Source organism: Sciurus vulgaris (assembly GCF_902686455.1).
Source record: "Sciurus vulgaris genome assembly, chromosome: 7".
Lineage (NCBI taxonomy): Eukaryota > Metazoa > Chordata > Mammalia > Rodentia > Sciuridae > Sciurus > Sciurus vulgaris.
In genome coordinates, this window is record NC_136467.1 from 102,538,668 (window position 1) to 102,551,374 (window position 12,707).

The following is a 12,707-nucleotide window of genomic DNA, read 5'->3' on the forward strand; positions in this document are numbered from 1 at the left end:
TACTTTTTCAAAGAACCAACTTTTCATTTTGTCAGTTTTTTTCAGTTGTTTCTTTTGTTTCAGTCTCACTGATTTCAGCCATGATTTCAATTATGTCCTGTTTTCTACTACTTTTGGTGTTGATTTGTTCTTCTTTTTCTTGTGCTTTGAGATGTAATGTTAGGTCATTTATTTCTTGACATTTTATTCTTTTAATAAAAGCATCCTCTTAGCACTGCCTTCATAGTGTCCCAGAGATTTTCATATGTTGTATCAGTATTCTCATTTACCTCTAAGAATTTTTTATTTCCTCTCTGATTTCTTCTACTGTCGATTCATCATTCAATAGTATATTATTTAGCCTCCAGGTGTTAGAGTAACTTCTATTTTTTATTTTATTGTTAATTTCTAATCTCATTCCATTATGATCTGATGGAATGCATGGTAATATCTGTATTTTTTGTATTTGGTAAGACTTGCTTTGTGGCATAATTTTAGAGAAGGATCAATGTGCTACTAAGAATAAAGTATATTCGCTCATTGATGGATGAAATATTCTACACATATCTATTAAGTCTAAATTATTGATTTAGACTTAATAGTTAGTTCTATACTTTCTTTGCTTAGAGTTTGTTTGGAAGATGTCTCCAGTGGTGAGAGAGATGTGTTAAAGTTACCCTGTATTATTGTGTTGTGTTCTATTTGATTCCTGAAATTGAGAAGGGTTTGTTTGATGTATATAGAATCGGCATTGTTTGGGCATAAATATTTACTACTGTTATGTCTTGTTGATTTATAATTCCCTTAAGCATTATGAAATGTCCTTCTTTATCCCTTCTATCTTTGACTTGAAGTCCATTTTATCTGATAAGAGAATGGAAACCCCTGCTTGTTTACATAGTCCATGTGAGTGATATGTTTTTCCCATCCTTTCACTTTCAGTCTGTGGATGTTTTTTCCTAGGAGGTGAGTCTTTTGAAGACCACATATTGTTGGACCTTTTTTTTAAATTCAATCTGGCAGTCTATCTTTTGATTGATGAGTTTAGACCTTTAGCATTCAGTGTTATTATTGAGATATGATTTGTGTTCCCAGTCATTTCGGTTTTTTTTTTTTTTTTTTTTTTGTTATTTTATTTTATTTTTTTAGCATGATTAGGTTTCTCCTTTAATTGACCTTTCCTTTAGTGTAGTTCCTCCCTGTGCTGGTTTACATTTTTTTTTTTAATCTCCTTCTCATGGAATACTTTGTTGAGAATATTCTGTAGTTTGTAGTTGTGAATTCCTTTAACTTTTGTTTGTCATGGAATGTTTTTATTTCATCTTCAAATCTGAAGCTTAATTTTGCTAGATATAAGATTCTTGCTTGGCATCCATTTTCTTTTAGAACTTGGTATATGTTGTTCCAGGACCTTCTAACTTTGAGGTTCTGGATTGAGAAAACTGCTGAGATCCGTATTGGTTACCCCTTATATGTAATCTGATACTTTTCTCTTGCAACCTTTAATATTATATCCTTATTCTGTATGCTAGGGGTAATGGTTAATATGAATCATGAACTTGATTGAATTAAGAGATGCCAATGATTATGAGGTTTCTGGGTGTGTCAGTGAGGGTGTGTCTAGGAGTGATTGAAATGTAGGATAGTGAACAAAAGTGGAGATCATCCCTAAGCATGGGCTGCACCTCCCAATAGGATAGTGGCTTGGATGGAATAAAACTTGGAAGAACAAGGAAACAGATGAAGATGGAGGCTCCACTCTTCTTGAACATGTTCTTGAATACTGCTTTGATCTTTTGAGGATATCAGACTCTCATGTCCAAAGCAGACTCTGCCAGTGATTCTCTAGGTAGTTTCCAGAAGCCTCAGTCTTGGACTAAGTAGCACTGTTTACCCCTTTTGTTCTGGGACTTCCATCTCTTGGGCTGCACAGCTACTGGTGCTTCCAGTACTCCAGCCTGCAGACAGTCATTGTGGACTATCCAGTTTCTGGTCATGTAAGCAAATCTAATCATGCTTCTTGTTGATTCTGTTCCTCTAGAGAATCCTGACTAATACACTAGGCATTTTCATTATGATGTTCCTCAGTTTGGATCTGTTGTAATTTTGTACATTTGGTGTCCCTTAAGTGTCGTGTATTTGATTTTCCATTTCATTTTTCAGGTTTGGGAAATTTTCTGATATTATTTAATTGAAAAGACTGTGCATTCCTTTGGTTTGTATCTCTGTGCCTTCTCTATTGTGATAATTCTAAAATTTGGTCTTTTCACATTTCCCATAGTTCTAAAGAGTTTCTGTTAATGGTTTCTTACTGTCTTCACTGTGTGGTCAACTTTATTTTCAAGATTATATATCTTGTCTTCATAGCCTGAGGTAATCTGTGGTGGTTCTTTATATTGAATTACTAATTTGGTTTATTGTTTTCTTCATTTCAAGATTTTCTTGTTTTTTTTTTCTTTTTTAGAATCTCTATCTCTTTCTTAAAGTAATCTTTTGCTACCTATATTTACTTTCTCATTGCTTTATTGAAGTGATCTTTCATTGCCTGTATTTACTCTCATATCATTCTTTACTTCACAGATTACTGTAACTCTGTACACTCTGAACTCCCTCTCTGACATTTCTTCTATTGTTATGTCAATGGATTCTATTATTATAGTATCTTTTGTTGGAGGGGGCACTTTCTTCCCATGTGTTTTTGTGTTGTTCATGTGTCTTCCCCTCTAGCAGTGTGGATCTGAGGCATTACGGTTTCTACCCTATATACTTATAATGTTCCTGCAGGTTTCCAATATCTCACCTTTAAGGTGTAGCTCTCTTTGCAAAAGAGACTACAGTTCCTAATGGTGGACAAAGAGAGAACCAGGGTGGGGTGGGGGTGTAGGATGTGATGTTTATGAGGTAGGAGGTGAGAATGTAGAGGTATTAGATCATAGGAAGAGAGAAGGTAAAATCAAAAGAAGTTGGTTGTTAGCAGGAGATAAAAGAGAAAGAGACTCTGAGGAAACAGATAAGTGAGAGCAAAATATATAGAGTAAAAAGAAAGAAAGAAAAGAAAAAGGAAAAAATGTAAAAATCAAAGAATATACAACAAAACTGTAATATACTCTTCAGACATCTCAGTCCTCAGTAGCCTATTGATGAAAACTACTTGGTTTCAAAAATGTTGCAAATGTGAGAGTGGGAAAAGAATGAAGAAATAAATCTCAAAGGAAAATTGAATAATTGTTTCTGTTGAATTTCAGTATCTTCCCTGCTTTCCTTTTCATCTGATAGGTGAAGTTGTCTAGAGTTTGATATTTCACCCTTAGGATGGTGAAGGATACTAGGGTAGGAGGGTTAGTCTTGAAGGTGGAACTCCTGGAGGCAGGAGTTACTGGTCCCTGTTGGAAGATTGCACCCCAGCAATCTCCTTTGTGGTCCTCTTGTGTGATATAGGAACCTGGTCTTAGTCCCTAACAACACCTGTGGACCCCACAATTCTGGTTCCTAATTTAGTTTCTGAACTTTATCCCTCCCATCCATGCTGACTTTCCTATCAGGAATATCTTTCTCTGGAGGTCCTGAGAAAGGACCTGTGGGCCTGTTGTAGAGAGCTGTTCAGTTTTTGGTGGATCAGGACTGGATGTTGAGAACTGCTGGCCAGCCACCTAGCTTCAAGTACTGGACCAGGTTGGTGATTAAGGGGTGGTTGTGAGACTGGGGATTGGTGAGCCAAAGGGCACTGTTGATTGCCAAACTGGCAGGACCAGGTGATCCGTGGATGCCAGATTGTGGAGGGAGCCAGGGACTGGGCTGGTGTTGGGTCCCAGCAACTGCTGCCTGAGTTGGCCCTGGGAACCTGGTGAGTGCCAGACTGACTGGCTGGGTGAGCAGGGATCTAGATGCCCTCACGCCCTCTTCTAACCTACCAACCCTGTGCAAAGCTCTCTCCTGTCTCTTCAGCAAGATGGTGGCTATTAGCACACCTAGTAGGGTGACCTAGGGTGTAACCAAGCCTGCAGGAACGTTGATGATGGTCTTCTAGGCCCTGACTGTTGTCCCTAGATGGAAGCAGCCATGTCCCAAGTTTGTGGCAATGGTGACAATTAACCTGTAATTACCTTAATGTTGAGGTTCCAGTTCCCGGTTGGTGTCTCCAAGATGAAAGTTGCCCCACCTTAAGATGGTGATGGCAGCAGCGGATGTAACCCAAGATGGTGGCGGAAGTGTCTCAAGACAGAGTCGACTATTTCAGAGGTGGGGCAGTGAAGGCGGGCCATGTGGTGTTGGGCAATATGGTAGGAGTTGCAGCACTGTGGCAGGTGGTGCTATGACAAGCGGCTGCCTCCAGGCCCTGTATGGTGTCCCTAGGTGGAAGCTACCACATGGAGGGGGCTATGGAGGGGGCTGCCATTGGTAGATTGACAGCTGCTGGCATGGCAGGGTGGAAGGGGCACCTAAAGTTATCATTTTAATAAGGGATAAAATTGAATTTCACACACACACACACACACATATATGTATCTGAATAACTTTGCTCAATGAAAAATTTGGAATACTTTCAAATACCATGAATAATATTGTTCCACTAAAAAATAGGCTCCTGGGTTATTTACATTTGACATAGATAAGGTGTGTTATTATGTGTGCTTGAAGTATAAAGAAAAATGTTTCCTGATTTATGTTCTTTGGAACTTCAGATGACGTGGTTATGTATTATTTTGTACTTCTGGTATATGTTTTTATATAATACATACAAATGCACACACACACATACACACACACACACACACACACACACACATTGTATATGCCCCCTCACTAGTTCATATATCAAAGAAAGGACTATATTTGCTTCATTTTCCTACACCTAACTGTTAGGTCGTAGTTGTAAGTATATAAATAAATATTAAAATGAATGAAAATTTAAATATTGAAATAGACTTTAAAAATTAATTGTCTCATGATATTTAAAAATATTTTAACTTTTAAATTCCCTCAATTGTAAAGTTAATAGAGTATTTACAAAATAAAATTAAAGCTTTTAATATTACAGCCTTTCTAAAGCTCATGAGAAACTCTTGTCATTGTTTATCACTGTTTACTCATATGCATTATCTTGAACTTCCACTAATCTCAGGAAACTGGGGTGAGAACTGTTCATGAACAATTCTCAATCTGTATTTAGCCATTGCCATTGACTGGGGAACATAATGAAAGTCTACATGTTTAGGAGAGATTATAGTGTTCAGAGAATAACAAAATGTTAGTAGGATGTCTAAATATGTATAAAATGGACTGCTTAAATTTACTCGTACCATGATATTATTAGTTGTTAATGAATTCTCTAAACTCTAAGCTTATTACATTCTAATCCTTGTGACCTTTTGTATATCATTAAAACTCTTACAAAGGGTTCCATAAATATTGTGACTATTTGAATTCATATCAACATGTGAATGCTTAAGGAATTGATTACCCATGGCATGCCTGCTTTGTTGGATAGATAGTCACAGGTATTTTTGTTTCCAGACTATATCCAGATGATGGCAAAACATGTTACTATCCAAATCATGAGGGTTTTTGATTTTTCATTTTATTCAATAAAAACCCACAGCAAAATCTGAAAAATATTTTAAATCAAACCAGATGTAGAAAGTTTTTTTTTTTAAATTAAATGTCAAACCAGTAATGTAAGGGAATAGTTAGTTCCATTGTTTGAATAATAGTTAAACTTTAGACATTAAAATAACATCAAGATTGAAATATAACATAAACTCTCCAAGAAAAAAAAATTAAATCAAGGATTTTATAGCTTTAATTGAAACCTACTTTATTTTATCCTTTATAATAAAATCATATCCTATTAGAATATCCTAAATCTATTTTCTTATTGCCTTTATTAAACAAAATAAGACAGAATACTATTATTTTCTAAATGACCTCATTATGTGACTTTTTTGAGAACAAAAAGTAGAAATTTTTTGGATTCTATTTAATGTGTTTATCATAAAAAGAAGGTATCTTCAATGATTATCAAAATTCAGCTGTTATGATGCGGAAACATGGTTATTATTAAGTCTTTTGTTATTCTGTTGGTTGAAATATTTATGAAAAGCAATTTATGTTTATTTCATCATGTAAGTTTCTTCACATTGATTCAAGACTTTCATGAAATTACATACAGAATGGAAAATCTCCTGTAGGCTGACATAACCAATATTTTTTGTAGATTAAAATTTCTGCTTTGCCCTTTGTGCCATACTTTATCCTAATCTATATGTGGTTAGGGACAGAGCATTCATTTCTGTTATCCTGGTAGTATAGATGTTTCCGATAAATGTTTAAGGTTACCATATTTAAGTAATTTTAAACATTAATAATTTTAATTAACATTATTTTCTAGTAAGAGAATTTTGTTTTTTCCTTCATTTCAACATGCTAAAACTAAAAGTAACTTATTTTCTTTCTGCTTCAAATTATAAAGAAGTGCTCTGATTTTCTTACAATTTGCATATTCATGCTCATTTGTGTGTGTGAGACAGAGCAAGTGTGAGAGAAAGGCAAGGAGAAAGGAGATGGAGAAAATTCACACTCTAAATAGCATCAGGCACCAAGGTGATATCCATGGTTAATCAAGATCTGTATTGAAATCTGTACAAATGTCAAATATTTAAAAGGAAGGTTATAAAAGAGAGAGGATTGAATTTTCAAGTAATCCTTCATGTGATCAGCTCCATGTTCTATTAGTTTTTCTTTGGGGTTCTATTCCTAGTGTCATTTTTCTACAACAGAATTTCCCACAAGCTGGAATCTCATCATCATCTAAGAATCATCTCCTTCTCTCTAGACTGACTTCTATACCTCTCTCTGGTTCATCCTTCTATAATACTGCTTTTATTTCAGACCTGTGACATTTCAACACTGACTCTCCATGCCTTTGTGTTGCTTCCAGGATAAATTAGGGATCTTTAGATTAATGCGAATGTACATCAAAGATGTGTCACAGTGTAAGCCTTCCATCTTTATAATCTCATCCCTTATTCACCAGTGATGTTCTCTAGTCAAATGTTTTTCATCCATCCTTCTTTTCCAGTCTTATCCATTTTTCAGAATTCCAAATTTTATGTCTATGTAATGAAGTCCTTGAGAACTTAGTGGTATAAATAAGCATGTATTATGTTTACTTATTCTGTGTGTTAGGAATTTGAATAAGGCACAGGGAAACAGTTCGTCTTTGGTCTACAATGTCTAGGATCTCAACTGCATGACTTATTTCAGAAGTCAATGTTATATGGTGGTTACTTCAGTGACAAATCTAGGGTATGATAATAGCTGTTAGCTCAGGGCCTCAGTCTCTCCTCACATAGATTCTCCAGGAGGCCTCTTCAGATGGTCTCACTATATAGGCAAATTTGTGCTTTCTCCTAGCATGTTGGCTGATTTCTCCACAGTGAATTTCTCCAAATAGAAAGCCATATGGAAGTTATATCCTTTTTTATAACCTAGCTTCAGAAGTCATATAGTATTATTTCCACTGTATACTATTAGTTGGAACAATCACAGCCCACCCAGCTGCCAGGAGGGGAAGTAAATAGAATACACCACTTGATTGACAGTGGAGAGAACCTGGAAGAGTATGTGGGACTGGAAAACTTATTATGACCATTTTATAAAATTTATAATATGCTATAATCAAGGACTTCAGTTTGTACTACCTATTCTCTTTTAAATATTCATAGACTATGATAGGTCATACTAGTATTTCTACTTTCCAAACTTTTATGTGTTTTCATTAGCAACCAGTATATTCCTTTGGATTTTTAATTCTCCATGTGTATCTCTTTTATCTCCACAACTATTCTGTTAATGACTGCAGTGATAGGACTTTAGTTTCTCACAGAAAAGTAAGGTCTGTATTTCCCATGGGATCTGGCTTATGGTTTTGTACATGGTAGATGATCAGTAAACATCTGAGTTAACATCAAATGAGATTAAAATGAAATGAGAGATTTGGCTTTTATGAATCAAAAATGAATGGATATGGTAGCCATTATATACTTTGGAAAAGATATAATAGTGTGGGGGGGGGCAATAGTGAATATGTTACCTTAGAAATAAATGATCAAGAATCACATGTTAGTCATATATAAGTGTGTCTGGATTGAATGAATGGAGCAATCTTCTTTACCAGTAAGCCTGGAAAATGACAACCAGAGAGGTTTTTTACATATTAAAATATTTAACTTAAATTTAAAAATATACTTAAGGTATTTAATTAATCCAAGTTATAATCATTCAAAATATTTAATTTAAGTCTGCCGGCATTTAACTAAGAGTTAAGAAGACTAATAGACCAATCACACTAAATATAAAGTATGTATACATATATTAAGGAAAACCACTATGCTTTAGTTAATTTGTGTTTTTAAAGTTCATAATACTATGTGCTCATTATAAGAAGCTAATGTATAGAGATAAAACAATAGTCTTCATTCTCCATTCCCGTAGTAAGGATATCAGTTTTTGTTTGGTATTAGTTTACAAAGTTTTCTCCAGTTTGTTTTGTATACATTCCATCATTTATTATTTCATGTATATACAGTTCATGCATAGTTTTATATTTTAAAATATGAAATACTTATAGTTATATAAAGTATAATTTTTTGTGTTGATCATGGGATCTGATTATCATTTATTGCTTTAAAAGAGTAATTGATAGACTTTGCCCATTGGATATTTTCAATCAAAGTTTAGTTTTTAAGAGATTCAGAAAATAAAATCTTGACAGGGTGGGTTAAATTTTTGTCATGGGTATTTCCTCTACTGCATTTATTTTTTTGCTTGTGAGAAGAAGCAAAAATATATTAATTCTTTGATTTTACTATATTAAGCATTATAACTATTAACTGAAATACCTGTGCTAACCAAATAACATAGCTCAGCTTCGTTAAGTTATTCTAATAGACATACATAATTCATATCTTACTAAACATTGTAAAATTTCATGCACTAGAAGATATTTAGTCATAAAATTCTCCTGTGGGAGGTAAAGATATAGCACAGAGACTTTCATACTCTCCCCACTATCAGGAATGTTTGAGGCTTGAACTATTAAATTATACAGAATGATAGGGAATAAGTATTGGCCCAGTGAACATTAGTCAAAGGAAAATAGGAAAGTTCCTGAGACTCTGTCATCACTCATGTGGCCAGATCTTATTATGTGAGTTAATGAAACTCATATCCAGTCATTATATACCTATGACACATATTGGCATAGTGTTATTATTTCAAACATTATTTTGTAGTATATATTTGCATATGTAATGATAACCTACCTGAAAATCTAAGAACATGTTTGATCTAGTATTCAGTTACATATTGAAATATAACTCTTATGTATTTAAGATGGCTGATCACACTGAAGTGATGAAAGGCATTAATCAATATCCAGGAGTTCGATATCCTGTCCTTACTCCTAATCTTCAGGGTTTCCACCGTGCTGTAAGTGTGATACTCGTTTTTCTGAAATTTACATGTCCTTAATTGTTTAAAAAATCTTTGCAAAGTTAAAATGGCATCATGTGTAATTAACTTAACTTATGTAAGTACTCTACTAATATACTAACAGGAATGCATAGAGATCAGTACCCTCCTGGCATTTTAGAGATCAAAGTGCTACGTAATTGGCTCTTTCAATTTAAGCATTCAAGAAGATTAAAGAATCAAAACATGAAAACAACAGAAACAAAATATGTAAGTAATACTCTCCATTGTCATGAATTTTTTGAGAGTGTATTTTTTGTCTTCCTCTTAAGTAGGTAATACAGAGTACAACTCAAACATTTATTGATAAAATATTATAATCATTAATATTACTGGTGGGTATTTTGTCAAAAATCTTTGGCCAATTTTTTGTTTCTGTTGCTTCCCCCCTCTAGGCAAAATTAAACTTCTTCATTATATGTATATCTAATGAATTTTCTTCTTCTTTGTTTTTTCTTCCAATCCTGTGTGATTTAGGGATTTATGTTTTAAGTGAATGATTTAAATAATATACATACAAGAAGAGCCATTCCAATTTCAAGCAGAAACTTACTATATTGTGCTTACTTGGGTTTATTGCAATGGTTCTGCTGTAGCTACTCCAGTGTTAAAGAATGTTTTTGTTTCTGCATTTGAGACTGTATTGGATAAAGTTGAAGTCGTGGAATCCTAGTTAGTGTATTACCTGTGTGTGTATATGTTGTTAGAACCAATTATCTTTTCTTTCCTTTTATTTGATATGATTACTTGTTTATAAAGAAAGAGGCATTTGAAGAATGTGTACATGTTTCCATCTTCCAACTTGAGAAAGTTACTGAGAAGAATCCTCAGGATAGAGTAGAGGGCAAGCATTGGGATGGAACAGATGGCTTGGGAGTCAGCCAGGTTTGGACTAAAATGCAGCTCCCTGAATTTGACTAACTATGTGAGCTTATGCTTGCTAATTAGTTTCTTTGTGCCACAATATTGGCATAATCTTACTTAGTTTACAGAATTGTCAGTGAATTACAAAAATGATCTGCAAAGTGCAAACATCAGTACTGGTGAATAGTAGGTGTTCAATGAACAGCCATTTTATTTTAGAGGGCCTAAACTTATTTTGGATAGAGGCATAAAACTACTTTTTTTTAATGTTGGGGAAAAGGTGACAGTTTTTTTTTTTTTTTTTTTTTTTTTTAATATATTAGAAGGGGATCAGACCCCTTGGGGGAAACCTAGGCAGAGCCCTAGTGATGCATGAGCAGAAGGTCTTAAAAAATCTAGCTGGGCAGTAGTGCACACCTGTATTTCCAGGAGTTTGGGAGGCTGAGGCAGGAGAATCCCAAGTTTAAAGCCAGCCTCAACAATGGCGAGGCACCAAGCAACTCAGTGAGACCCTGTCTCTAAATAAAATACAAAAGCGAGCTGGGGATGTGGCTCAGTAGTTGAGTACCCCTGAGTTCAATCCCTCATACAAAAAATAAAAATAAAAAACTGGCAGGAAGTTTAGAGTCTTAGACACACAAGTGTGTGCTTGCAGCAGTCAGGATACAAAACAATAGAAGCTGGGTTAAGAGTTGGGAGGAAAGTTTTGGGCAAAAATCCAAAATGAATTACAAAAATATTTTTCTCTTGGATTGTAAGAAAAGAAGAAAAACAAAAACAGAATGTTTTCTATCCTTTATTTTAATAATTGGTTTGAAAATAATGTTTTCCATGAAAAATAAAGGTTTTATTGGGGTGCAAGTATTTTCCATAATTAGGGTTGAAGTATTTCTCAGGATAACATGTTGAAAGGCAAAATTAAATTGGAACATCATCACTGTGTTTTCTGTGCCTCATAGACGTACAAGTGTTAGTTTGAAGAATTACTCTGTTATTAAGAAGTTTTTCCACTTCAAAACAGTGTGTGTGGCAGGATGAGAGGATTCTAGTTTTAAATTTTAAATGAAATGGTAACATAAGCATACTTTTATAGTTACTCATCTGCTATCATTTATACTTTTGAAAATTTTCACTTTCGGCTTTAAACTATATTTTTCAGGTTGCTGCTGGAGCCACTGAGATATCAGTTTTTGGTGCTGCATCTGAATCCTTTAGCAAGAAGAATATTAACTGTTCCATTGAAGAAAGTATGGGAAAGTTTGAAGAGGTCGTTAAGTCTGCAAGGCATATGAATATTCCAGTACGAGGGTACTTATGGAATTTGGCAAATTCTATTTCATCAGCATCTATTGTTACAACTTAGTTATGAACTCTCTAGACATCCTTTTGCAATGTATAAAAATAGACATTCAATATCTTATTTGTGCCTTATTTAATCAAGGCAATCTATATAGTCACATCTCATTAATGCCATTAATGAGTATTAGTGGGTATCTGGCCTGTGGAATGTATATGAAATTAATATCAGAAGGACTAGCATGCAATTCCAGCACTAACTCTTACATTAACACTCAGCTGTCCAGGTTCAACTATCTTTTGATCTCATCCTCGTGAGTGTTGATATATTGATACAAAGTCATAGCAGCTTTAAGAAAGGAATCATGTAATGTGGTTTCAAATATGTTTTTTTAAAAGCATGACTTGTTTTAAGGGCAAGTTTATCTATTACTTTAAAAGGGTATGTTGGACATAACATTGAGCCTCTGAGCTGCTCAGGGAAGTTGGGACCATCATTTCACCCATTCAACTTCTCCTTAATTGCTGACTACCTTACTTTCGATGGATAACCCCAAAGCACCTTCATAGCACCTTGCAGAGCCCTGTTTAAAAATATTTGACAAACTGCATACAGAATATAAACATAGATTTTTTTTAAGTTCTTCTCTATTTTCTATTATATGTTTCATTATTTCTGTAAGTGCAGGTATATCCAGGATACTGGCCTTTTCTCCTTGTCTTGCCTTTTTCTTGTAGAAATTGCATTGCTCATGGTCTGAGCCATCAGCTTTTTCATCCCAGGTGGTTCCTGGCCCAGGATCCACAAACCCAATTTTCTCTCTCCAGGAGTTTTGAAATGGGGTAGTAAACCTGGTCACCTGAGTTTAAAGATTATGTAATTTTTCTGCTGAGATCTCTCTTTTGGGGTTCCTAGGATGGAGCCACATGCAAATCAGTGACAAGACAGAGTAATAGAAAAAAAAAATGGTAAAAGGAGGCCCTTAGGAGCTATGAGAGCCAAGGATGGAGGGAAAAGAGAGAACCACCTACCTTGG

At 34.6% G+C, this 12,707-nt stretch overlaps 1 protein-coding gene across 2 annotated transcripts in view; it reads left to right on the forward strand.

Annotated features, from left to right (window-relative positions):
* Nucleotides 1–12,707, forward strand: part of HMGCLL1 (3-hydroxy-3-methylglutaryl-CoA lyase like 1) — a 189,085-nt gene that overhangs the window by 93,201 nt on the left and 83,177 nt on the right. For both annotated transcript variants that reach the window (XM_079148680.1, XM_079148681.1), the window contains 2 exons: nt 9,373–9,468; nt 11,534–11,682. In XM_079148680.1, coding sequence (XP_079004806.1) covers nt 9,373–9,468; nt 11,534–11,682 — 245 coding nt within the window. The remainder of the gene's footprint in view (nt 1–9,372; nt 9,469–11,533; nt 11,683–12,707) is intronic.